This window comes from Chaetodon trifascialis, chromosome 8 (assembly GCF_039877785.1).
Source record: "Chaetodon trifascialis isolate fChaTrf1 chromosome 8, fChaTrf1.hap1, whole genome shotgun sequence".
Classification (NCBI taxonomy): domain Eukaryota; kingdom Metazoa; phylum Chordata; class Actinopteri; order Chaetodontiformes; family Chaetodontidae; genus Chaetodon; species Chaetodon trifascialis.
In genome coordinates, this window is record NC_092063.1 from 14,298,865 (window position 1) to 14,323,956 (window position 25,092).

The 25,092-nt window shown below is 42.4% G+C and overlaps 1 protein-coding gene across 12 annotated transcripts in view; it reads right to left on the bottom strand.

The window, feature by feature from the left end:
* huwe1 (HECT, UBA and WWE domain containing E3 ubiquitin protein ligase 1) overlaps positions 1-25,092 on the bottom strand; it is a 40,452-nt gene that overhangs the window by 13,792 nt on the left and 1,568 nt on the right. For 3 of the 12 annotated variants that reach the window (XM_070968702.1, XM_070968703.1, XM_070968694.1), the window contains exons 2-55: positions 24,643-24,712; positions 21,091-21,140; positions 20,800-20,869; positions 19,971-20,069; positions 18,895-19,101; positions 18,612-18,764; positions 18,456-18,518; positions 18,199-18,276; positions 18,024-18,071; positions 17,771-17,939; positions 17,584-17,684; positions 17,224-17,374; positions 16,996-17,123; positions 16,693-16,833; positions 16,461-16,566; positions 16,220-16,327; positions 16,042-16,143; positions 15,770-15,850; positions 15,429-15,535; positions 14,573-14,750; positions 14,394-14,485; positions 14,091-14,311; positions 13,889-13,946; positions 13,631-13,807; positions 13,158-13,403; positions 12,595-12,728; positions 12,398-12,510; positions 12,134-12,316; positions 11,804-12,020; positions 11,557-11,679; positions 11,184-11,421; positions 10,332-10,679; positions 8,685-8,807; positions 8,496-8,591; positions 8,098-8,367; positions 7,528-7,680; positions 7,278-7,405; positions 7,068-7,149; positions 5,604-5,780; positions 4,900-5,451; positions 4,524-4,719; positions 4,209-4,376; positions 3,847-3,995; positions 3,692-3,758; positions 3,082-3,305; positions 2,769-2,980; positions 2,468-2,650; positions 2,056-2,240; positions 1,839-1,978; positions 1,554-1,629; positions 1,210-1,308; positions 959-1,086; positions 715-874; positions 91-319 (exon numbers count right to left, since the gene is read on the bottom strand). In XM_070968702.1, coding sequence (XP_070824803.1) covers positions 91-319; positions 715-874; positions 959-1,086; positions 1,210-1,308; positions 1,554-1,629; positions 1,839-1,978; positions 2,056-2,240; positions 2,468-2,650; positions 2,769-2,980; positions 3,082-3,305; positions 3,692-3,758; positions 3,847-3,995; positions 4,209-4,376; positions 4,524-4,719; positions 4,900-5,451; positions 5,604-5,780; positions 7,068-7,149; positions 7,278-7,405; positions 7,528-7,680; positions 8,098-8,367; positions 8,496-8,591; positions 8,685-8,807; positions 10,332-10,679; positions 11,184-11,421; positions 11,557-11,679; positions 11,804-12,020; positions 12,134-12,316; positions 12,398-12,510; positions 12,595-12,728; positions 13,158-13,403; positions 13,631-13,807; positions 13,889-13,946; positions 14,091-14,311; positions 14,394-14,485; positions 14,573-14,750; positions 15,429-15,535; positions 15,770-15,850; positions 16,042-16,143; positions 16,220-16,327; positions 16,461-16,566; positions 16,693-16,833; positions 16,996-17,123; positions 17,224-17,374; positions 17,584-17,684; positions 17,771-17,939; positions 18,024-18,071; positions 18,199-18,276; positions 18,456-18,518; positions 18,612-18,764; positions 18,895-19,101; positions 19,971-20,069; positions 20,800-20,844 — 8,012 coding nt within the window. In that variant the 5' untranslated portion in view covers positions 20,845-20,869; positions 21,091-21,140; positions 24,643-24,712. Of the gene's footprint in view, positions 1-90; positions 320-714; positions 875-958; positions 1,087-1,209; positions 1,309-1,553; positions 1,630-1,838; positions 1,979-2,055; positions 2,241-2,467; positions 2,651-2,768; positions 2,981-3,081; positions 3,306-3,691; positions 3,759-3,846; positions 3,996-4,208; positions 4,377-4,523; positions 4,720-4,899; positions 5,452-5,603; positions 5,781-7,067; positions 7,150-7,277; positions 7,406-7,527; positions 7,681-8,097; positions 8,368-8,495; positions 8,592-8,684; positions 8,808-10,331; positions 10,680-11,183; positions 11,422-11,556; positions 11,680-11,803; positions 12,021-12,133; positions 12,317-12,397; positions 12,511-12,594; positions 12,729-13,157; positions 13,404-13,630; positions 13,808-13,888; positions 13,947-14,090; positions 14,312-14,393; positions 14,486-14,572; positions 14,751-15,428; positions 15,536-15,769; positions 15,851-16,041; positions 16,144-16,219; positions 16,328-16,460; positions 16,567-16,692; positions 16,834-16,995; positions 17,124-17,223; positions 17,375-17,583; positions 17,685-17,770; positions 17,940-18,023; positions 18,072-18,198; positions 18,277-18,455; positions 18,519-18,611; positions 18,765-18,894; positions 19,102-19,970; positions 20,070-20,799; positions 20,870-21,090; positions 21,141-22,397; positions 22,548-24,642; positions 24,713-25,092 lie in introns of those variants that run through there. The other 9 variants (XM_070968704.1, XM_070968701.1, XM_070968706.1 and 6 more) reach the window with 8 other exon arrangements.

The window sequence follows — 25,092 nt, forward strand, 5'->3', positions numbered from 1 at the left end:
TGGTGTAACAGATATTGCGAAACAGATGTGTTGTTTAACACTTAAAATTTAAAAAAAAAAAAAAAAAAGGAAAGAAAGAAAAAAATTCACCTTTGCAAGATGAGTGGAGGGTTGGGCTGGCGGTTGCCAGGGTAGTGGACATGGATGGTGTGTCCACTGTTGGCAGTGAGCTGGCGCAGTGTTCGCTGGCTGCGACCCATGCCCTGTGCCAGGCGGCTACTAGTGCCTGCCACACCTAGGGTGAGGGAACCGTGGTCAGCATGGCGTACCATCAGAGGGTGGGAGCTGGGGATGTTGCCTGGGGAGGGAGGGATGTCAGCTGATGGAAAAACAACAGAAAACAATAGGCAGACATTAGGGGAACAGCTCTGGCACAACCCCAAGTAATGTTATGAAAAATAAAGCTAGGGAAAATTCATTTTCTGCATCGTCTGTTTTTTGTGTTTGTTCATTGTATGGACCTGGAAACAGTCTTTGGAAAATTGGCTGATCATGTGTCTTTGCAAGGATTATGGATTATGTTTTTTTCTCTAATTTCTTACAGTGCGCTCAAATGTAAAAAGCAACCAAGAAGTTGAATTACATATAAAACTGAGATGGACTTTATTCCAAACAAATTCTTTGAAGGACTCAAATTGAGATTGTGGTGGGAAAACAATCCTACAAACATTGATTCTGACCTTAGTAAATGCAGTAACAAATGACTGTGCTTACCATTGTTGGAGAACATGTTGTCAAACTCTATGATGAGGTCATCATCCCTGTCAAACCTCTCGAAGCGGATGTGTGGTGCGGCATTGATGTCCGGGAAGTCTTCATCCAACTCCATTTCTGATCCTTCATCATCATCATCCTCATCTCCTTCTTCATCATCCTTGAGGAAAATTAGCAGCCATGAGTCGTAAAGATAAGTAACAATCAAGACTTTACTACTGAGCCTCTTTGAATTAATCCATACCTGATCCTCCTCCTCCTCTTCCTCCTCCTCCTCCTCTTCATCCTGGCTGTCTTCATCATCATTGCTGCCACTAGAATCTTCCTCCTGTGTGTGCTCCTCATCCTCTGGTTCGAGGATGTTCATGGAGTCTCATGGAAGAGAAGAAACACACAGTCCCTTACAAGACGATCTTAAAAACTGAGAAGCATCAGTGAAACCAGTCAACTGTGAGGTTAATTAACACACTAAGTGCTGATGTGCCAATGTCTTACCTTCCCGGTTGGCCTGAAGAGTGGACGCCTGGCTAATATTGGAGGGTGCCTCATCCATCAACACATCCTCTTGCGATTCATCTTCACCGCTGCGTCCCACTGATTGACAGAACAGACAAAGAGTGATATACCTCCCTTTGGGTTTGCCTGTTCGTAATACAAATACCCACACTCTAGTATCAAGCATCATAAAAATCTGAAAATGCAAGGAACTGTGAATCCAACTTGCTGTTACCTCAATGTACTGAAGTTTTATTGATTGCTTTTCCCACTAAGGTTTAGTTTTTCTTGTCTGTTTACAATCTAGTCTCACTGTCCCCTCCCAAATGAATCCAGTGGCTTACCTATAATTGTGCTGTTGACAGTGCCAGCATCTCTCTCCAGAAGCTCATCAATCAGATCTACCAACTCATTTTCAACCTACAAACATGACAAATTAAATACAAACGTAACGTCAGCCATGAAGCAGAGAAAGAGTAGAAATATAGACATAAAACCTGAGCTCATCTGAGCTCAATTATCTACCTTTGACAATTCTCACTTTCACAGTATGGCCATTAATTATACGCGTTACATATGGGTAATGTGGTGAAATATTGTTTGCGTATTGTGTTTAATATGCCAATCACCTGCATAGCCTGTGTGCTGAGAACCTCTGGCTGACCAGCAATGACCACTGTGTCTCCTTCTGTCTCTCCATCCATTAGATCGCTGTCTGTTCCCTGTACCCTGTGATTGCCTTCCACTGGTTCTGCCTCACCAGACTCTCCTGGAATAGATGCCACACATCAGCAACAGACCTATTTGGAATTACTGGATCTACCATGTTGAAGTGTCTTATCTTACTCAGGTGAATACCTTGGTCCTGAGTGTTGCTGTTGCTGTCCCTGGCAGAGCCCACAGTGTCATGTTCAGCCTTGTTCTTGCTGGAGCCTCCTTTGCCCCCAAAGAGACTGCTGGGCTGGTTAACAATGCGGGACAGAGTCTCCAGAGGTTTCAGGGCAGCATTCACTGTGTTGGCCATGTTGGGACTAGAACAAATGATGTAAAGGAAAAATATGGATTTAAAATACCTTAAAAAATGTAAAATTTATAATAATCAACACGCAGTACACAGTGCATTTTGGTGAGCAACAACAAATGTAAACATAACTAAATCTACGCAGGGCCCCTTAAACCGACTACTCTACAGATCATACTTTGTGATGCAGGCCCCTTGTCTAAATTACAAAGTTAAATTCATATGGTGTAATCATACCTGGACAAATCCAAGCTGTGAGGCACACGGGCCAAGTCATTGACCAGTCCTTTCTTAAGAAAGAGCCTTATTATATTGTTCATGCCATTGTGTTGGGTCTTGGCTGCTGCTGTGCTATAGAAACTGGACGTGGAGGGACACGATTCCATGATGGTGCTGATGATGCACATCACTGCCTGAAGCCTGAGAAGCAGATGCGTAAGAACAAAGAGTGAGAATGGGAGTATGGTTTTGTACAGATCCACATAAATCATTAATCAAGGGTTATATTATCAATTCCGTCATTTCTTAAGCTGCTTACCTGGCATGTTTTTCAGCACCTTCTGCCATCGCTAGTGCTCGACTAAGGGCAGCCTTCACCTCATTGACCAGGGCCACCTGGGCATCAGTGCCTGTGCCGGCAGCTGCCAGGCTGGCTAGAAACAGACGTGCCAAGGCTGGGGTGTCCTTGTCCTCTGAATTCTGGGTGTGAGGCAGCAAGTGGTCGAGCACAAAGGCTAGAACACTACAATCCTGTTAGGATAAAAAGGTCAAAACAGGTTACGAGAAAAAAGCTATAGTAAAGGCATCACAATATGGAGGTGTGATAGGCTAACAAAATTTTAACTACCAACCTCCTTAATAAGCTCGGACTGTCCAGCAGTGTAGCAGTAGGAGGCAATCAGTGTGGCAATGCCCACATAAGAGCGCACCAGTTCAGCCAGCAGTCTCAGGATGGTGGAGGTAGGCATTAGAGGCTTGCTTGCCTTTACCTTTGCTGCTTTACCCTCCTCTGAGCTGGTACTCTTCTCTCCCTCCTGTTCCTTCTTTTCCTCTCGCATCTCTTCAGGCGTTGAAGCTGAGGAAGATGGATAGGATACACAGATCATATACAGTGCACACACAAATATGGCGAACTACCATACATATAAAAAAATTATAACCCAGATCAAACCAAAGTAAAAGGAATTTTACACCTAATCTGAAGCACACTTATAGCCTTTGTGTGCTTTATTTTGGTAGAGCTATTGGTGGAGCTTAAACAGTTGAACTGAGATTAAGACTATAGACTGACAGACTCTGTCTGCAACGGTGTGGTCATACAGATCCTTACCATGCTGTACAGTGCTTTGCCATAAACAACAATGTGAAGACAGCTGAGAGATGCAGTTACTTTGCAGATATTCTTGCATATTCTTCTTCTTGCATGTTGTTGCATGTTTTTAAAAAAACTTTTGGTCTCACCTTCTCCTTGTGGTGTGCCAGACTGCGAAGACTCAGCAACACCTCCATCAGCAGCAAACACTTGAGTCTGAGAGGAAGAGACACCACTCTATTATTAACTGAGGAGATGACACATTTCCTGTGTCAATACAGGAGAACTTGTCATTGAGACTCACGTTGATATGGAACGCAGACTGGGAGTCAAAGTCACTGCCCTGCCGGGTGAGTCTGTACTGCTGGTACACGTCATCACCAACATCCTGCAATATCTGGCACAGGTCTTGACTGCCAGGCACTGCTGCTGCACGTTCTTCTGGACGCTCCGCTGTGCCACACACAGAAACTTTGTAAATTTCCCATGGAGGTGAATAAAGGATCTATCTATCTATCTATCTATCTATCTATCTATCTATCTATCTATCTATCTATCTATCTATCTATCTATCACGCATTTCACTAAAATGCTCAAATGGCTATTACAATCAAAATTATATAAACACCCTTCAAATAGGTAGTTGTCAGAGCTGACATGTCTTACGTTCTTCAGGAGCATGGTAGGCAGCCAAAGCATTGAGCATGTCATAGATGACCTCCTTGATAGTGTCAGGGATAGGAGGTAAGGGGGACAGTTTCAGGGGGGTGGTCTTCACCAGCTGTACAGCATTGGGTCCCTTAATCCGAAGGTTCTCAAACTCGTCATCAGATGCTGTAGATCAAAGACGATGAGTATGAGGGGTTAAAAAATGTAGATGACTAGATAGCTTAAAAAATGCGTCAAACCAATTTACAATACTTGTAACTTCAAATGCAATCTTAAGTTACCACACCTACTCAGAAAAGCTTGCACACTCACCTGTACCAGCTCCACGGGGTGCAGGGAGAGCAATGCGGACACAATTGCTGGCGGTTTCAGCGAAGCATTCAGGGTTACGGCAGGCGGCAGGGCCCAGGACACGAAGGATATAATTGATTTCTCTGGAACCAAGGCTGCCTGACACCACTCCTGAGGTGGTGCTGCCTGCTCCGCTGGTTACCGCTGACCTCACCACCTATGGCAATGGATTGTTGAGGAATTTTGTTTAAGTATTTATACAACTTAGATGTATTGTTCAGAAAACGGCATATGTAGCAAAAACAAACTGGTGGGGCAACACATTTACCTGACAGCATATGCCAGCATCTGTGGCCACATTGTGAGCTTCATTTAAACAGCATGAAAATAGACTCACCTTCTCCATGGTGTGCCGCAGCGTGGCTGGATCTTCGATGATGTGTCTGAACAGCAGAGTAACGAGCGGGGTGAAGCCATTGAAGCCGGAGCTCTGTGTTAGCCCAAGAATCATCCGTGTGCTCTTGAGCTCAGCAAACATCATAGCATAGTGGTGATTGCGTGTAAGGCGCAAACAGAGGCGCAATGTGGCGTGGAGGGTGTCTGGGTCCACAGGAACACTAATCATACTGACACAGGCACGGATTAGAATAGTGGTCATGTCTTCAGTCAGGCCTTGCACAACAATATCGGCGCCCTGGGAGTAGTCAGACTCCAGGGAAGATGAGGGACCAGGTGTGGTTTCCTTCAGCTGGCTGGAATCATCCTTTGGAGCACTCATCTCCACTGCTGCCCCTGAGTCCAGATCAGTATGACTTTCCTCTGCTTTGCTCCTGTCTCCCTCTTCTCTCTCTGAGTCAGTAATGCTACCAGTCTTTGCAGGCTTGGGCAGGCGAGGCACTCTCTGGACAGTCAACATCACTGGCCTCCTGTTACCAGTCTCTTCGTTTACCTGCCCAATAAAGTGGTGTCAGACAAGTCAGACAAAGGAACCCATCTAACTCTAGTAGCATAAACAACCCTAAAATTTAAGAGTCCATGGAGTGCAGTTTTTAAGTATTGTAGACGTGGAGAAAGATGTGTGTTGGAAGTGTTTGTCTATACCTGCACCATGGTGTTAAACTGCACAGTGTATCTCCGGCGTCCAGCGGTGAAACGGACACTACTCTCCCCAGCCCTCCACGCAGAGTCAATGGTACTGTTGTTTGATGCACTGTAACTGCACCAACGGCCTGAGCGGTCATCAAACCAGCGCCAGTTATTCCCATTGGGCTGCAGATACTGAAGGCAGACAGACAGAACTCATAAATACATTTTAAAAAAGGTGCACATCAACACCTGACAAAGTAATGCACAGTTTATTCACAACCTCAGACACAACAAAAATTCTAAACTTGACAATGTGGTATTTATGGATGCAAAGTTATGTGGGATTACATGTTTTTCCCACCCAAAATGTATATCTTCCTCTCTAGATACGGCTCACTCAAAATAAGTTTTAAATGAAGAAAGCATATGCCTATGACAGGGCAATGCAGTAAATTTTGATTCATTTAATGTTCTTTCTTCCAAATCTTACTCCCTCCACTCATTGAGCCCTACACTTATAACTTGGGAGTGCCTTTTTAAATATATAACTTTTCTGGTCATAACCTTTTATTCTGTTTTTAAACCAGGCAAATTAGTGAAGTCCAAATCTCTCTGGTCATTTTGCTTCGTGAAAATAATTCCTAAGTTAGATGTGGAAATATTCTGCCTCGATACGCTGTTTTCCCCCATGCTTCTCTGATGTCCACCCTCTCTCATTCCTCTCCTGATTTGGTGAGCTGTATTTTGTTTGTGTTGAGTTTGAATGAAGTATGTTTTGATGATGCAAAAATGTTTCTTTAAATTAAGTGTTGGGGCGAAAACGATATGGCAGCAGTTTCTGGTTGAACAAATAGGATCTTACTCTACTTAGACACTTGCCTGTGGCAAACACGAGCACTTTCAGTGAACGTACTTTGATGGTGTACACATGCCCAGAGGGGTTACATTGCAGCCTGTTTCACTGCCAGCTTCAGCGCTCTCACTCGATACTGGACCATTTTTAAAAGTTGCTGACACCATTAGTAACTTGGAAACAAAAACATGGGAAAATAGGGTCCTTCCAGGCAGATAACGTTTGACCCGAATTTCTCCCATTTGTGCGGGACAAATCTACCGAATAGTTACCAGTTATTGGGTGTCAGGCTATCAAAAGCTAAATTAAGCGAAACTGACACGCCTAGTTTGGGAGTGAGACCAAATGAAGAAATTCTGGAGGGAGGTGATCAAAAAAAATCATCATCATTTTGTCCTTAGATATTCCACTACACTCCAAGATGATACTGCTAGACCTTAATGCAACAGATCTCAACTTGCGGAACATAAAACATCAATTTTGCTATACTGCAGGCAGATGCAGCCTAAAATACTGCATAATAACAATGACACTTGTACAATGAAAAAAACAAAAATCAATAGACATTAATATATATGTGTATGTGTATGTCTATCTGTGGCTGTGTTTATAAGGTGGGCTTTAACCTTGTTCATTTGTTCCCTTCGCTTTGAAGAGACTGCCATCTTCTCATAGAAGTCAATGATCAGCAGTACTGGTGTGATCCATCTGCAGACAAAAGTCATTTTATACAATAAATATAAATTCATAGGGTAAACATATTAGGGTGTTCATAATGAAAACCTGTTGTAACAAAAGCAATAGAAGACCAGTTTGGAGGGCTGTGCAAAACTCACTTTGGTGTCTGGATGTCCTTCTGTTCTTTAGCAGCCTGTAGACAGGGCTGCACAACCTCAAGCAGCTTAATCAGCAAATCAAGAATCCCACTGTTCTCCACCACTCTGGCACCCAACAGCTTCAGTTCCTTCCCAAACAGAAAGCAACAAATAATTGGAATGTGTAGATGAACAATGAGAAAAAATGATTTTATCTTCTACAAGTCACGCATTTAATGGCTTGAATTTTCAGTCTGCGTTTTTCTGTTACCTCAAAGAGCAATGTGAGCAGCAGAATTCGTGTTGCCAGTTTGGAGGCCTGGGGCAGTGTGGCCATCTGTCTGGTCCACTCAGACACCGTCTTTGTGTCACTGGTAGTCAGAGGCTCAGCTGCCTTGATCAGCACGTCTGCTGCCTCCCACACCTACACACATGAACACAATCAGGCTGGTACAGCAATGTTGTGCTTCTATTGTCAAGACTTCTTAAAAGCATGCAGTTTCTTCACTGACTTAGAGAGATGCATTTGCACTGAAGATATGTTAGGTACTTGCTACAAGCATTTACTCTGAAATGCATAACAATCAACAACAAAGACAAACTGTATCCAACAGAATGCAAATCTAACTTACAGTTTGATATTTAAGATAAAAAAAATAAAACATGACACTACCAAAGTTGTAAGGCGAACACCTTATTTATAAACATCTGCAATGCAACAGGAAATAAACTCTAACATCTTTCACAACATCCAAATATCACTGGATCTTAATTCTACACATTAATGTATAATTGGCTCTAGAGAGCAGACTGCAATGTAAACATGCATTTATCCACTGACCTGGTGGACAACCTGTCCGAGGATGAGATCTCTGTACTCCGGGCCACTCCTCTTAATGGCAGTCATCAGCAGATCACAGAGTCGGTAGACTGTGTCAGGAAGCTCATCCAGAAGATGGAAGCATCCAGGCAACATGGAGTCAGTGAAAGCATGAAGTTCCTTAGGGTCCAATGGCTCAGCCTCCATAAAGCGCTCCAAGCAGCGGGCCTCCTCCTCCTCTGCCCGCTCCCTGGCTCTCCTGTCCTCCTCTTCACGCCGACGTGCTGCCTCCTGAAGCAGGCACAGAAGTTATCTCAACAGCTGCTCAGCTTAACAGTAAGATATTCATTCATGGCTCTTCATTTAGCTGTGGACAGTTGAGTTTTTTCCATGTTATTTGGGCAGTGAGGATGACACACCTCAGGAGAGTCAGAGCGCTGCTCCATGCTGACCTCTTGCCCAAGTGACATGGCAATGGCCCTCATCATCTGGTCCTCTTCAGACATAGTTAGGTCCTAGATGGAAAAAGGACATTAATGTCAACTGTCTGAATTTGACTTGTCAAGGTTACAAAGAATGAAAGTATGTTTCTGTTTATGAAGGCTTACTCTTACTGCTCCACCAAGAAGTGGTGGAGGATGTGTGAGTAGGTATTCTGTGGCCTGCTCCATGGTGCTGGTATTCAGTAGGGCCTCCATGGCATGTTCTCTTGAGAAACCCATATCCATCAGCTAAAAGACCACACAAAAAGATTATTTTTCCAAGAGTAAAAGGGGATTGTCATGAACAAAGTAGAGGGGAACAAAGGATGCTCAAATGATATTGACTGAAAAAGGTTAGAAATGGTGAGGTAAAGTTAAAGATTAGCTATCATTATGAAGGACATGTAGATACTCTTCCACGTCCCTTCTTTTTTTTTCTTCTTTTGTTTTTTTAACGAGTGCACACCACCTCTCTAAAATAAGAATCAGAAAGAATGTGTGCACATAAAACACATTTCCGGTTTAAACACTGCACTCATTGTAAGTGCACTGGAAAAAAGGACATCAATCTAAACGAGGACAAAAGACAAAAAAAAAATTAAATAAAAACAAAAACAAAAATATATATATATATATCTCGATAGATAGAACGATAGATCGATCGATAGACCCAATCAAACCTTTTACCTTAACAACCCCATCCTGGTATCTGCCTCTCAACAATCCGGCCCAAATTCTTCTCTCCCTTTTCTTAATAAAACTTGTCCTTGTTCTCCAACCATTCTCTGTCTCTTATGTGGGGAACACACAGGAGGCAGAGTCGCTGCGTGCTTCCTTTAGCTGCCCATGTTCACCAACTGGGCTGTTTAGAGCACACCATGGCTGGCTGGCAATCTGAAGCACTAGTTTCGACGCCTGTTCTCTAGTGTCCACGAGCGAATCCTTAAAATCTATTATACATATGATATAAATGATTTCATTCTACTAAATGATGAAATGTGCATCCCATACATGCCAGCCCTTCTACCTTCCTGGCCCTCTCCACAGCCAAGCTAATTCTAATACAAGAATTGCCATGTCTCAGCCTTTCTGTCTCCTGTGTGTGCCATCGTTCCTCTCTCCATCTCTCCTCTCAATTTCTTGCCCTTTCCCTGATGGCCCTTATACCTGCTGGTGCTGCAGCCGACGGACCTGTATGCGTCTCTCTCTCCCTCTGCATCTTGCCTGTTATAAAACAAACGTTGGCCCAGGATTCAGTGCATGCAGAATATGGGGAAGGAAGACTGGTAAACACACCACCTGTGTTCTATTTTCTTGCTGTGATGGTCACCTAGATGCACAATTATGCAGTCAACCTGTGCGGTCAACACCGCCTGCACAAGTGGCGAGGTAAGCTGAAAATATTGACAAGGATATAGGAACAAACCACAGCTGCTGAGCAGAAAAAGCTGTCACACTACAAACATAACACAATTTAAAAAGTCCAGTGTGTAGGATTTAGTAGCATCTAGCAACGAGGTTGTAGATTGCAACTAACTGAATACCCCCCATCTCACCCTCCTCTACAGTGGCCTTGAAAACCTGTGAAAGGCCCTCTGTAAAGCCAGTTTTTGGTTTGTCCATTCTGGGCTACTTTGTCCACTGTTGTTCCTGGACTTCTTTCCCAAAAGATGAAAGTCCAGTATCATGACTGTTAGTGTTGGCAAACAGTAGAATACCCTGCACCAAAAATTAACTCGATCAAATCTGTACCAGACAGCATTTCCCATATACCTGTGTAAGCTGAGCCTGGTTAACCTGGGGCTCACGGCGGGGGGTAGAATTGGTTGAATCATCAGCTGACCCTCCTGCTGGCACTCCAGGTGTTGTTCCAGTCGGTGCTGGTGCCTCTCCACTTGTTGTAGATGCTCCAGGGGTAACACTCGATCCCAAAGTACCAGTGGAGGCTGCCTCGTCATCTGGGCGCACCGTGCCCTCTCTCTCCTTGGCCAGGCGCTCCTGGATAACGGGCTCCCCTCTCAGGATGTGGCAGAGGATGGCCAGCATGGATTCAGCCATCCTGCCTCCATACACCTTCAGTGGCTTCCTGTTCCACAGACTACGGATGCAGCTGAATGCAGCCTGAATGAAGGAGAGACTGTGTTACAGTAGTAAAACACCAACATACACACATGGAAAATGACCTTCCTATCATCCCTATGTTGGAAATAGCTCATAAAACATAAGGCTTATAGAAGAGTAAGTATGAGAAATAATGTAAAATGCATTTCAACAGGGTCATGTTTACCATGTTCACAAGGAGTCAACTAGTGCTGTGCTATTTATATTCATGACTTGTGGCATTTTAAAAGTTGCAGTGGTAATGGAAGTTTGCTGCCTACTCTTTTCTCACTCCTTGACATGGTTTCATTAAAATTCACAAATACAAAAGGAAAACCATTTTAGAAAAGGCAGCAGGAAGGAATCTTACAGTGTCCATCTTTTCTCATTTCCCTGGCAACTGTGTTCTCACAACTTAAACTATCTGAATGCCACATACAATGTATAATTGACTTGAATAACTCAAAAGCTTTATCTGAGGGGAGCAACAGACACGTCGGAATTCTACAGTGTGTGGATGCTGACCTTCTGCGTGACTATGAGGAACCGAAGGGCACTGAACTGGGGCATGGTGGGGGTGACCCCAGGCATTTTAGCTGGCAGGGAGTGGGGTGAGTCCAGCACAGTGCTTGGGTTGACCATCTTCTCCACCAGCATTAACCAGGCATCCAGGAATTCCCCGGTCCCATCTGGTAGATCAGTATGCTCCAGACCCTCAGACACAGGCACCTTCCCACCCATTGACAGGGCCCAGTTAAATGTCCTGCAGAAAAGCAACACAACCAATGAAACTCCTGCTTAACATAAAAATTAGAATATTCTGAACATTAGCAAGCAAATTTTGAAGACTGAATACTATTCTTGATCTTTATATGCCACTGCGCTGAGTGGGACTTACTCAAATAAGGCATCATGCCCCCCAGAGCAGAAGAACTTTTGCAGCATGAGGTGGTAGGGATACTTTCTCTCATCAAACAGCATGGGAGATGTGAAGCCCACTGAGCAGATGAAGAAAGTCAGCCTGCCAGACAAAAAAAAAACAAAAAAAACAAAAAACAAAAAGATTCCATAATCACCTCTGTGTGCAAGGCATATATTAACAGCAAATGCTGGTAAGGTTGGTGGTAAGGAGAGTCTGCACTTACCTAAACCGAGGGGTTGGTGTGTAAGGTGGGGGCTGCCAACTCAGACCCTTGGTGAGGAGCTTGGTGAGGGCAGAGGCAGTGGCCCTGGCAGCAGGCGTGGGAGTAGTGCCGGTGCTTGTGGCATGGTGGGAGCGGCGTTGGCGCACAGGTGAGCCCACACACAGCTTCACCAGCAGGCCAAAGAGCTCAGCCAGAGCCCTACCTAGTCGAGATGAAGCTGGGGAGACATAATTAATTTAGTCAGAGATGATAAAGTAATGGGAATTTAAAGCATTTTCTTAAAATACTAACAGACATAAAAGCTTAATTGTGTGTCACAAATGATCTCACCAGAGAGCAGAGGTTTAATCTGCTTTATGCGTGTGGCCATAGCTGGGGTAAGTTTGGACTTGGCCTTAGGGTCAGCTGCAGTGGGTTCATCCGTCTCCATGGGAGCCAAGGTATCCCCATCCAGACCCATGCCTTCCAACAGTCCACCAGCAGATGAATCGACAGAAACTGCCTCAGAGTCTGCTAGATAAAGACAGAAATGACTGAAACCATGTTCCAAGGACATGGAGGTTTTCAATGAACAAAGCTCAATGGTTATATTACCAGTTCTCCTGGAGCCAGATGCTGCAGCTGCTGCAGTGCTGCCAGATGGTTTCTCCTCTTTGGGCACCAGTTTCTGCATGTCAGCCTGTCCAAACTCACATCCTGGAGGCAGACTGTCGGGCACATCCAAGGGGTGTTAAGAGGGTTACAGCTGATCAAACAGTTAAAATAATGGTGGTAAAGGAAAAGTAATTCACCTATTAGGCGTGCAAAGGGACAGCAGCACCGTGCTCTCCCATACCAGAGAACAGTAGAGCTGACTGAGTTTGTTGAGAACACTCAAGCCCAGCTGGGAACCCCACTGGTTGACAGAGATAGCTCTGATCTCACTCTGTTTAGAAATAGAAGAAAAATCATTCAGAGCTGCTGAAACATTCTAAAATGAACATAAATGATAAGAACAGCTTGAAAATATAATTCTTTTTAACACAGATCATCGAAAAGATGGCAATTTTCTATAAACTAAGTTAAAAAAAGTTTAAAAAAAAGTGTCCTGTGGAGTTTTCTTGAAAACAAACAAAAGCTGTGTTTTGAAAAGGTCTAAAACTCCATAGTGATCCTTTAAGTACAAATACATATAATAATGTATATAAGTAATACAATAAGGTATTCATTCCCTTAACAATAATAGTGAAGCCATCAGTGTTGCAGCCAATTGTTTCTATGAATCACATAATTAGATGAACAGACCAACTTTTTGCAATCAAATGATTTTAGATGTTAAATTATATATTTTTTAAGAAAATACAGCCATATTTACCTGTCCTACTCTGCAAGTATGGACGAACATGAGGATGTAGGCATGCGCTGCAGTAAGAGCATGTAGCAGTGGCGTGGCACGGGCTGACAACGTGGCGTCGGTGACATGGCCTGCATTAGCCAGTTCTCTGAGAAGAACAGACCCGCCAGGCACCTCAATTGGTCGATGAAGTGGCTCCAGAGATGTCAGGATACTGTCCAGTTGGCACAGGCCTTCCTGGAGTACCTTGGGCTCATGTGAGAGAGTCTAAAGGAGAGGATTTAGGGGGAATACACTTCAGTCTAGACACACAACACTGATGTTTCTTTTTATCTCTTATCAGGTCAGCTGGGAAATGCAGTTTCAAATGAGTTTTTTGCTAAATCTGGCACTTTCAACATCACGTTCATTTTAATGTATACAGCTCCTGATAAGTGAATATGAAAAAGAAAAAAAAATTAAATTCTCAACATTTATCCCTTGTTTGTGCTCACCAGTATGGACTTGCAGACACCAGCCACAGCTTGGCAGGCAGCAGATGTGGGGAAGTCTATGGGCAAGTTGGGGAGGCCCAGAATAGAAACCAGAGGTAGCAGCCCCTTCTGGTTCACAAACTCCTGACAGTGGTCATCTGTTGTGTTATTGCTAAGAATGGATTCCACAAACTTCATCTGGAAAACGTACGAAACATAAATGAGCTGAGCACTGATTTATAGCCTGGATATTTCATCTGTCCAAGAATCAACACTTACTACGTTCAGAATATAATCCATGAGAGGAATTGGTATCCGCTCCTCAGTGCCCACAACCCTACAAGAAGCAAAACTTCATCAAAAAGACAACCACCAAATAAAATATATGGAATTTAGCCAAGTGACTTCGCAAGAAAATAAACATCCAAGTCTGTAAAAAGTTGTTGTTCTATTCTACTGTGTTGTGAACTCAGCGTCATACAGTTCAAGTGGCACTGACTGTCTGTTGCTCTCTGGTTCCCCCTGCTGCTGGCTGAACGTATGGAGGGCCTCCTCTTCTTCTTCATCCTCACTTGAAGCTTCTTCAGCAGCGTGGCTGGATCGTGCTGGCGGCACTGCCACAGTACCATCTGCTTTCTGGATGGATGGTTTCTGGCAAATGTACTCAGGGGCTCGACCTAGGTTGCAGATCTCCTCCAGTAACTGCAATGCCAATAAAGCTTCAATTTTCCTGACAAATGATTTAGCAACACTTGAAGGAGCGCTTATAAACCAAGGTCACTACCTTAATAATGGCAGTAGTAGCATCAGTCTTCAAAGTGGGTTGATGTCTCATGAGTTCATCCACAGCACTGCCCAAGTTGGATGCAGTGTCACCTGAACCCAAACACAAAATATGTCATCCACTCATCCAGGTTCCACCAGGGAAGATCTGAATAACACAGCACATAGAGTCCAACTCACCCAATGGGTCTGAGCTGCGTCGCCGTCGCATGGCTGGCAGGTAGTCGGGGGACAAAAGCACTTTGAAGAGGCGCTCAAATGGCTGGCACTGAACGAATGAGTGCAGGCCTCTTGCATTCAGGCACAGGGCACTGAACACATTAGGGAGAGAACCTAACACCTCCCGAGTTGCAGGAACCTTTAAAGAAAAACGATGCAGAAAATGAAATAAAAGTTTTTAAAAAATTGAAGAGGGTGAGAGTTACAAAGATGAGTTAACTATTAGTCTTTCCCCCATCAAGGACCATTATCAAGCTGTGCTTTTTCCACATTGCTGGCTTACATTGTAGCCCTTTTACATCAGACTAAATGACCTGCATTACTGTTGTCTAGCTGTTTATTAACAAGTCAACAGAGCTTCTGTACATAACTGGATATTACAATTCAATGGGCAGCATGACGGCACTCACAAATGAACTGAGATACAAATATTCACACAAGTCTGCTATATTATAGCATACATCTCGTGTGACAATGACAGTACAGCAATAACGCTTTCAGTTTAAGGCTTATAGTGATGCTAATTTAATGAGTATATACATAGGTCTGAACCCTGACCTTTGGACGGAGGGCACCCTTCTTTCACTGACAGTCAACAAATGTCCAATATAAACAAATGGAGAGCTCAGCACAGGGATAATGTAATAAGTGTACTGTGCACAGTTGAAAAACAACAATTTCAGATATTAAATTCCGCACGTGCTGAGACAAAGAGAGAAAATGAAACAGTTGATATTGAACAGTCACGAACAGAAACAAAAAAGAGAGAGGAGACAGAAAAAAGAAGCTGCATGCAAAGGCAGTGCTGGAAACTCACGTCTTTGATGAGAAGGGCATGCAGCATGACATCAGTGAGACCATTATCCTGCAGGGAGGAGAGCAGGGATGGCTCCTGGAACACAAACACCGTCACAACCTCCGTCGCTACAAACCCGCAAGATGGAGACAGAAAGGAGAGGAAAAAAAGGGAAATCACAATCAAAAACAATAACAAATAAATAGCATTATCAAAGCAAACATTAAAAGATCATCACAGTTACCTTTTTTTAACCAGTTGATGCACAGTTAAATATGACATAAAAGCTGCATCTCTGAAATTAAGTGAGAATACTTGGCTATGTCTTGAAGGGCTTTTCTAAATTGCAAGTGTGAACTCACCTAAGAGGAACAGTGAAGGGCCATAATATTCTGCATTACTGATGATGTGCTTGAGTGAGGTAGGCAAGGACCCATCCATTACTTGAGGAAACATTTTAAATGAGAAAAAGAGGTTGCACATACACACATTAAGATCCAACATTTGCATAATGAGATGTAGAGATCTGAGGTAACAATTTATGAGTCTGTTCAACATATATACAAAAGATTAGTATAAAAACCTAGATCTCAAATTTATCTACAGGACAAATAAGAGGATGCCAATCACTCACCGTGGCGTATACCATCAGAGAAGGCAGGGTCTTGGATGGCTTTCTTCAAGAAATTTAGCATTGACTTTAACAGAGCTGCCCTCTGGGGGATACACTGCATACCTAAAGAGATAGTGTCACAGTGAGGACAGACTTTAATAGTGACAGTTGTTTCTTTTTGTGTATTTCCTGTGAGTACCTGCACGAGGCGTGCTAGCAGCGCTGCTCTGTGCTCGGGGGTCCGCCTCTGGTCTGGAACCGGAAGATGTGGATGGTCCAGGGCTGCTTTCCATGGCAACTTCTGACACTGTGAGAATACACAAAGTTGGCAAATCAGGTCTTCTTTAAAACTTGCCAATTCTGAGGACTACCCCAAAATGTAAATTATAGCCCTGACTTTGAGATTTTAATTTTTGAAGGTTTTAGGAGTAGTATCTTACTTTCCATGTCTGTGTCCATGTCCTCAGACTCCACAGCTGCACTAGGCCTCTGGATCTTTGGCTTGATGACAAAAGGGCACTCTTTCCTTGATAGGTCCACCTCATGCTATATATACAAATTAATTGAGAAAATGACAAGAGTGAGTGAGTCCTGTGGTTGGCAGAAGTTTCAGTGACTCTGTAGTTGAAAGTTGCTGTCTCAGGAATAGACAACGCAAAATGCATCACCAACCTCTAGCCTGCAGATGAAAATGGAAAGGCCGCTGTGGGACTGAAAGGCAGCCATGTCAAGGTTGGTGATGAGGTCCACGACTCGCACTGCTCGTGTCACAAAGGTGATCTGGTCCTGCTCATCACCCAGGAACTTTATCACCTAAAACATAAAAGACAAACTTAAAACTGGAGTCACATTCCTTGTATCTTTAGACATACTTGGCCATTAAAGCTCATTCTTATAACAAATTGACTTTTTTTTTTTTTTTTTTTTTTAAGAAAAACATGATTAGTAATGATTATTGGTAGGATCAGAATATACCTTGAGGAGGGCTTCCATCATGCCACAGGAGACAAGGGCTTCCCCTCCAGCATCATAGCTAGCCAAGTGGTAGAGGAATGAGAAGAGTGCAGTGGCAAACTGGTGCGGGTAGGGCTCCATCAGAGGATCTAAGAAATATAAATCAAAAGTTACCAAGCTTTGATTTTAACTGTCCCATTAAATGTCCAGTTTTAACTGTTACACAAAATGCTTTGGACTACTTCTTACCAATCATTGCCTGTATACAGTTGCGCACCAATACAGGCAAGAAGCCGTGGTAGGAGGCAGTGCCAGTGCAGTCGATGATGTTGGAAAGCTTGGGCGTCCTCTCCAGATGGACAATCGAAGTTAAAGTGCGCAAAGATGCTGCCTTGATATCCTGAAGGCCAAAATCAAGTACAGTATTTCAGAAAATGAGCTGGGACTTGATACTTCTGCACTGACACTGAAGTATTCAAACATTAATGTAATCTTGATCTAAAAAAATCAGCAAAAGATATCTAATGTCATATTACAAATGCTACTGCAGCATAGGCATTAAGCGTAATGACATATTGATCTAGTAGAAAAAGGAAACTTCTTTCTCACCACAAGCTGTTTGTCTGTAATCTGTAATACATCCACCAGCTCCTCTATCAAGCCATTATACAGAATACTGTTGGCTGACTCTTGGAGTGCATTTGAATAGACTGCAAAGAAACAGAAAAAAATCAGCAGTTAAACCCTGCAGCAAAGGCCTCTATCACTTTGTCTTTGGAAGAGGGCTTCCACTCACCCAAAATCGAGATAGCATGCAGTCGGGCCTGCACAGCCTGCAACCTCTTCTTGTGATTTGAGAAACCATGGGCCAATCTAATATGTGTGAACAGTAGGGTCTGCTTGTCTTTAGGGATGTTGTACATCACTGTCAGCGACTCCATGATTTCAGATGGACTCTCTGAAATCTGAGACACAGACCACCATGTGTAAACTGAAGAACCTCAGGTTTTATTACACCATTGTAAATGACACAATTCTTTTCACTGTACCTTGTCAAGCTGCTCGATGTGAATATAGTGTAGTGTGTTACTACTTGTCTGGTGGGGGGAGGGAGGGGGGTTCAGAAAGAAAGGTTTAAGAAGTTGAGCCATCAATACAATATTTCAAAAATGTATTTAGTCTTTATTATATAATGAATGTACAAATAAATGTCTGGGTCTTTACCTTCCTCTCTACTTTGACCTCAGGGCCCGGTTCAGCGTAAAACTCAAAGTGCAGTGTGGTGGCACTGGGAGGGTACTTCTGCTCATGCAACAAAGGGGGGCAGCATAGAAGAATAAGAAATAATAAGATAGTAGTGGTTAGTAGAGGTTAATTGGTCCAATTTGTCAACATTTATTTATAACCATAAAACTAACAGTCCCATAGCTGTAGATAGTTGACAAAGACATTTACTGAACATAACTCTGCAAATTCTTTACCGTCATAGGCAGATCCCTGCAGCACTCAGCCAGTCCAAAGCCATTCTCTTTCCCTCCCCAGCTCTACAACAGAACAAAGAGACTAAACAATACAGCTCTTTCTCTTGAGAGATAGCTGGAATCACAGCAATACGAAAACAATGGTGTTCACTAGACCTCAGCCAGGTGTTGCAGACGGGCCAGTAGAGGCGTCCTTTTGTCAGATCCCAGTCTTGTGATGTAGTTGGAGCGCTTACTGAACACATAGAGCAGGTTCAGCACAGACAGGACCACCTGCATGTCACATGACGCTAACAAGGTGGTTAAGTGCTGTGAAGGGGGGTGGGAGTGGTAGACAAAATAGGGTTAAAGTTAGTGAGCTGCTTCACTTTTTCCTCTGACATATGAACAGTGTAGAAAAGCAGAGAATTGACTGAGATTGTACAAGGTTCAAGTCTACCTCTATGGAGCTGTAGAGGTGCCTAGAGAAGCTATACTCAATGAGCAGGGCGGTAAAGTTGAGCACCGCCAAAAGCAGGGCTTTGAGCTGGCCATTGTCGGGACGGTCACACACCAGCAGCCATGACATATTCTCCACTGTCTGGCCTGCATCACACAGAATGCCATCAAAGCGGTCCAGTAGATCCACCCAGTGATACAGCTCACACTGTTAAAGACACACAAAAACAATTTTCAGTGATCAATCAAGTAAAGCTTAAGTATCTGAGACCTTTTTATTTTCCTCAAAAACATTGGGCACTCTTTCTTTCTGAGTGTGAGAAGGATTTGGGATGGATGATAGCAATACAGTGATGATACAGTAAACCTGATGTGAAATGCCATAACTTTTCACAACACAGACTATATGATTCTGATAATCTTAATTCTTTGGTGTCTTATTTATTGCTGAAATAGAATGAAGTGGTTACAGTCAATGTTTATTTTTCATTTGGGACACATGTGGCAACTATGTATAAATAAAACTGCTGAAAACCACCATCCAGGAGATGTTTAAATACTTTTCATTTGTTTCTATTCAGTGAGCAATCATTCGCTTTCCTACCTGTTTGTGTCAGCTGTCCATTTTATTCTTAATTTGTTAAGCATTTTGGAGGACCAGAGGTATTATATGAAAGTTTAACAAAAAACAAGGAAATAGTAATTACATCTTGAACAATAAAGGCATCTGGTAGGGCAAGCATTCCAAGAGTACATCCACAAACAGGGGACTTAACAGGGGACTTGACTGCGTGCACTGTGTTACGGTTTGTCACTCGAAAAGAGGACGAAGGAGTGATTTTGCCTTTTTTTTAATTGTTCAGATGTTTCACTGTGGGCAGAAGTCCCCAGGCAAATGACCTAGCAGTGCTTTTACAAATTTGACTGTTCAGTGTAGGAATAGTCTAAGACATCCCATTTCATGTCAAATTCACATGGAAAATGCCTCTTGTGTCCAGAATATTCCACACAATCCTTGAGCAGTGGGAATCCTGTGAAAACAGATATATTGTTATCAGTCTTTTCTTTGGGACTTACCTTGCCAATATTCCAGGTCTTAATGTGCTGCAGTTCAACCAGCAGCTGTTCATCACTGCATGCCTTGAGCTTCTCTATAAGTATCCTGCAGTCGGCAGGCTGTTGGGTTCAGAAGCACAAAATAGTTAGTCAAGAAACCGCACAGACCACCTGTGCCACTTCTCTACTACTGCCATATAGCACAGTATAAACTGCTTTAACTATGCTATGACATTCTGAGATCTTAAAATGTATTTCCTTTGTGAACCCACAGTGGGGGGCCACAATATTTTTGTCCTGCTTAGGAACAGGACAAAACTATGACCATCTCCGCTTTAAACCGAGCAGTATCACTTCAGTAAAAGGATTGGCTAATCATAGTCATCCATCCAACAAACAGCTCTGATGAAGCATTCTGGCAGGTTAACAGATACAAGCCTTACAAGGTTTTGTGATCTGCTCTCCTTTAACTTAACCTCAGAGGTGTAATTGCTGTGTTATTGCTATGCCAACTGAAAATGTCCAGCTGCTGCTTAAATGCTTATCACTGCCATGACTAATATTGTAATGCACCTTTAGGAAGTACAGCCTTATTGTCACCATGGTTAGCATCTGACCATTCCTTTTTTCCAGTGGTCTTTGGTTTGATAGCTGGTTAGAAAAAAGGTGCTATTGCTGTTAACGCAAATCTCAACACCTGAAAAATAACTATTACACTAATGCTGTGACCCTCTTTATGGGGTCCTCTCATATTTTGTCATTGTAAAGCTCAGCCCCGATATCTTAACCGTTTGAAAATTAGATACCTGTGAAACCAGAAATGTTCACACCAAATATTATGCGTACTCACAGCTTCCGTAGGAGTTTTCTTTAACTTGCTTCTGTCGACCTTCATTGTCGATAATCTCTATTTGTTGCTCCTGTTGAGAAATATCCACTTACATCAGAAAGCAAGTTATGACGCTGGATTTCAATGTGTTATGATAAAGAACTAGTTATGATTTATAATTTGTAAATAAGCCAAATGTTGCATGTTAAACATCTAAACACAAATATCTAAACATTGACCAACACAAGACCAATGAGACATTCAGATACAGAATTACCAACTGGAATTGTCTACTGCCTGAAATGTACTTACAAAAAATAATTTGGCAATACCCACTTAACAGCATGTTCGAGTCACGTCACCTGCAAAAGGACAGTAATAATTAAAAAATAATCAGTGTCCCCCAAGCTACAGTACATAAGATACATCACCAGTAAGAAAGGGTGGTTTGCAAACAGGCAGTAGGCAATGCTGTAAAAGAATTTAGATGCCATCCAAATCACAACAGTATGCCTCACCGTGCATCTTGAAGACATACTTTATATGAAAATACGTAAATGATTTACTGTGGGTGAAAAAACAAAACACAATCAGCTATCAAGCTTGAATTTTGACATAGCAACTAATCAGCAAGGGCGGTGGGTGTGGGGATTTCTCTAGAAAATCTACAGTATCTTACAAATAACTTAAAACAATCGTCATCCCAAAGGTGACATCCTTACTAAATGTGTTTATGTTACAGGCGAAGTCTCCTCATCACAAAGCAGCTCAAGGCAGAGCATTAGCTGCTCGCTAGCTAGCAACATACGACACAAAGTTAATTCAATCAGACAGGGCCTTGTTTAATGGCCTAAAACATTTGTCTGTCGTTTAACGTACTTGGTACTCAAGTGACATCTCCATAAAACAGACCGCAACCTCACTGTAAGTTTGCCCATCGTCAACTCCAGTGACTTGACAGGTTAAAGTTGTAGCTACCTCGCTAAGAAGCTAACGGCACCCTTGCTAATAGCATAACGTTATTTACCTAATATTAACAAGTCACTATACACGCGTTGAATTACAGTTACTACCCACAAACGAGATTGTTTTGTTTGGTGACTAACAAACAACTCGTCTGATAAAATAAGACACGTTGGGAAGCTCAACATACCAAAGAAATCGATCGGTAGCGTTTGCTACGGAGTTGATGTTAGCCACTGAGCAGCTAACAAGGAGCTACCGGCAGCGATGGCAAACGATCTTCTCCTGAATTACTTCAAAACATTTGAATACCACGAGACCTTAAAAAAAGTCAGCCAAGTCGCGAAAAGGCATGTGTGTAATCAACGGCAAACATCTAGATTGCAGCTAAGCAAAAAGCAAGAGTTTTAGCCATTTGTGCCACAGCTGTCAATCCAGATCTCACAAATTCACCATGCTGCCCTGACCTAACTCCCCACTAATTTAGGTCGGGGCTGCGCAGGCCGCAGAAGAATTCCGCACTCCCCGTTCCAGCACCATCTCCGCTCTAAGTAAAAACGAAACTATAAACAGCACTTGGTCGATAGCAGCAGTATGATGGGTGTGTGGCAAATACCTGGAACCGGGTAACCAAGTTAGTTTGCTAAGGCTCTTACCCTGGTTCCTCAGTCGTAGCACGCGCTAGCTAGCACGCTAGCTACCGTTAGTTGAGTAGCAGGCACAAACGCATAATAACTCGCTGAATCATTGTCGGACGGATCTAACGTGACACTGCGAGTTTTGTTTTGAGGTTTCGTTCGGCCAAATTGACTGCAGGCTACCGGCTCGGTGAAGAACTCTGTTCATGCGTTCGTTGTATTATTTTTCAGAGTATCCGCGCTTGTTTCCATAGCACACAGACACTAGCTGTTGGCACAGTCATCATGACTCTGGGTAGTGTGCAAAAAGTGAATAACGTTACGGCAGGAATGAGTAGCCACTGTTTATCGATGCAGTGCATGTTAACATAAGGCACTTGGCTCTCTGTGGAACGTATCACTCCAACATTTTATGCGGTCCTTAACATTGAACATCAACACAGATCTACAGCTGACAACATACGCAGCAAACGACTAAAATAATGAATATGACCACACAATCCTGAAAATAATTTGCATCAAAATGTGCGTAACTCAACCACAACACAGAGGAATGCATTATATGTGCGCCACAAGTACAACCCAGATTCCAAAAAAAGTTGGGACACTGTGTAAAACAAAACACAAGGTGATTATTTGCTCATCCTTCTTGACATATACTCAAATGAAAACAGTACAATGGCAATATATTTAATGTTTGACCTCATCAACTTCAATGATTATTGTAAATATCTGCTTATTCTGGATTTGATGCCTGCAACACATTTCAAACAAGTTGGGACAGGAGCAACAAAAGACTGGCAAAGTTGTGGAATGCTCCAAAAACACCTGTTTGTAACATTCCACAGGTAAATGGGTCCACTGGTAACATTGGTAATGTGATAGTATCATGATTGGGTGGGAAAGGGGCATCCTCCAAAGGCTCAGTCATTCACAGGCAAGGATGGAGCAAGGTTCACCACGTTGTTAAACGTGAAACACGCGATTGTGTAAAGAATATTACTACATGGGCTCAGGAAGACTTCATAAAACCATTGTTGGTAAACACAGTTTGTTTGCAAATGACTGCATTCAGTTTTCTTTATGTTTTACACAGCATGCCGACTGTTTTGGAATCGTGGTTGTAATAAACATGCAACTGATTATGAACTGTGAACCAAAAAAGATTAAGTTTTGAAAGACAATGAATGAACAGAGCTGCAGTGCTTCATACATGTGTAAAAAAGTAAAGGAAACATTTTAAAACCATATTTGGTTCTGACCAATCCAGCTGATAGTGAAGCAAAGAGGCATTCGGCTTCCCTGTTTTGATGCCAGCTGATTGAAGTTCACTGGTAATGGCACTGATCAACTTTTAATGTTGATAATTCTTCAGTTAGTTCAGTAGATAATTTTTTTGGGCTAGCCAAAGTAAAATTCTATGTGCCTATGTCAAGAAACACTTCATATATATAAAATTTACAGAATTACACATTATGTCTAGAGTTTCATCTGCTCTGTAACAACAATCTTCGTTAGTACCAAAAATGCCTCTTTTGGCAATATTCAATTTCATTCCGATTATTTCCATAAATTTCATTCACACATTCACTTGTATACAGTAAAATGACCCATCTCTGGATTATCAGGAGAAATGATTGTCATGTTGTTAACAGATGAATTTATTATATTTATGATGACTTGACTTCCACTCAGGTTTATTTCAAAACCTGATTTCTCATTATATACAGTATTTGGTTCCATCTCCTTAATATCATAAACACATTTCAGGGATAATTGTGAATCTATCAAAAAGGAGTATCACTGTCAACCCCTCCCCCAACATTCAGAAATCTCATACTGCTCATCATCTAAGAGTTGGTGACTTTTTCTAAAGCAAAGATTTCTGGTTCTATGAGCAGCACAATTCTTGTGCCACTGAGCTCCGTTGTACTCAGGTGAACTACAGCTGATCAATGCAAATTACAGTAAATCACCCCGGCACCATCTGGGTGGATAGATAAGACCACAGAGGAAGAAGAGGGTTTAGTTTGTTACTAACAAAATAATTCAGATATACCTAACTGCATTGCCAGAAAGACTTCTTGCTATTTTCTATTATGTATGGTTGATGATATCAACTCTAAGTAGTCGTTAACTTATTTTGGAAAATGGTACAGGCTAGGAACCAAATATTCATAGTAAATCACTGTATCTTGTCTGTGTTCATGTGTTTCAACAAAACAGTTTGAGTCAATGTACTAAATACATTAGCAGTACATACCAGAAACTGCTTTGGTTCAATAGCTCCACCATCCTCGTCCTTTGTTTGTTTTGCAGTTTCTTTAAACTATCTGAAAACACATAACAAACAATCAAATCACATATGACAGAATGAGATCAGATTGATATCAGCAAAACACTTAAACTGACAGATTTACACACCAAACAAAGCTGGTGAAAAGGATATGTGTTTATGGCAAGCTCAAGCCCAAATATATTAAGAAATAATGTTATAATGCTGGTCAATGTGTTGGGCTTTCTCTGCCATTGACATATCAAAACCCATCTCAATATTTCTACCTTTGGGGTCTGCATGACTTCCTTTTATATGCAAGTGCGAGTGTATACATAATCTCTCTGTTAGACGTTTGCTGTTTCACCCTTAATATTACAAGCCTCAAAAATTTTTTGAAAAAGTGTCCACTCCTTTGGACAGCATGTGTTCAACATT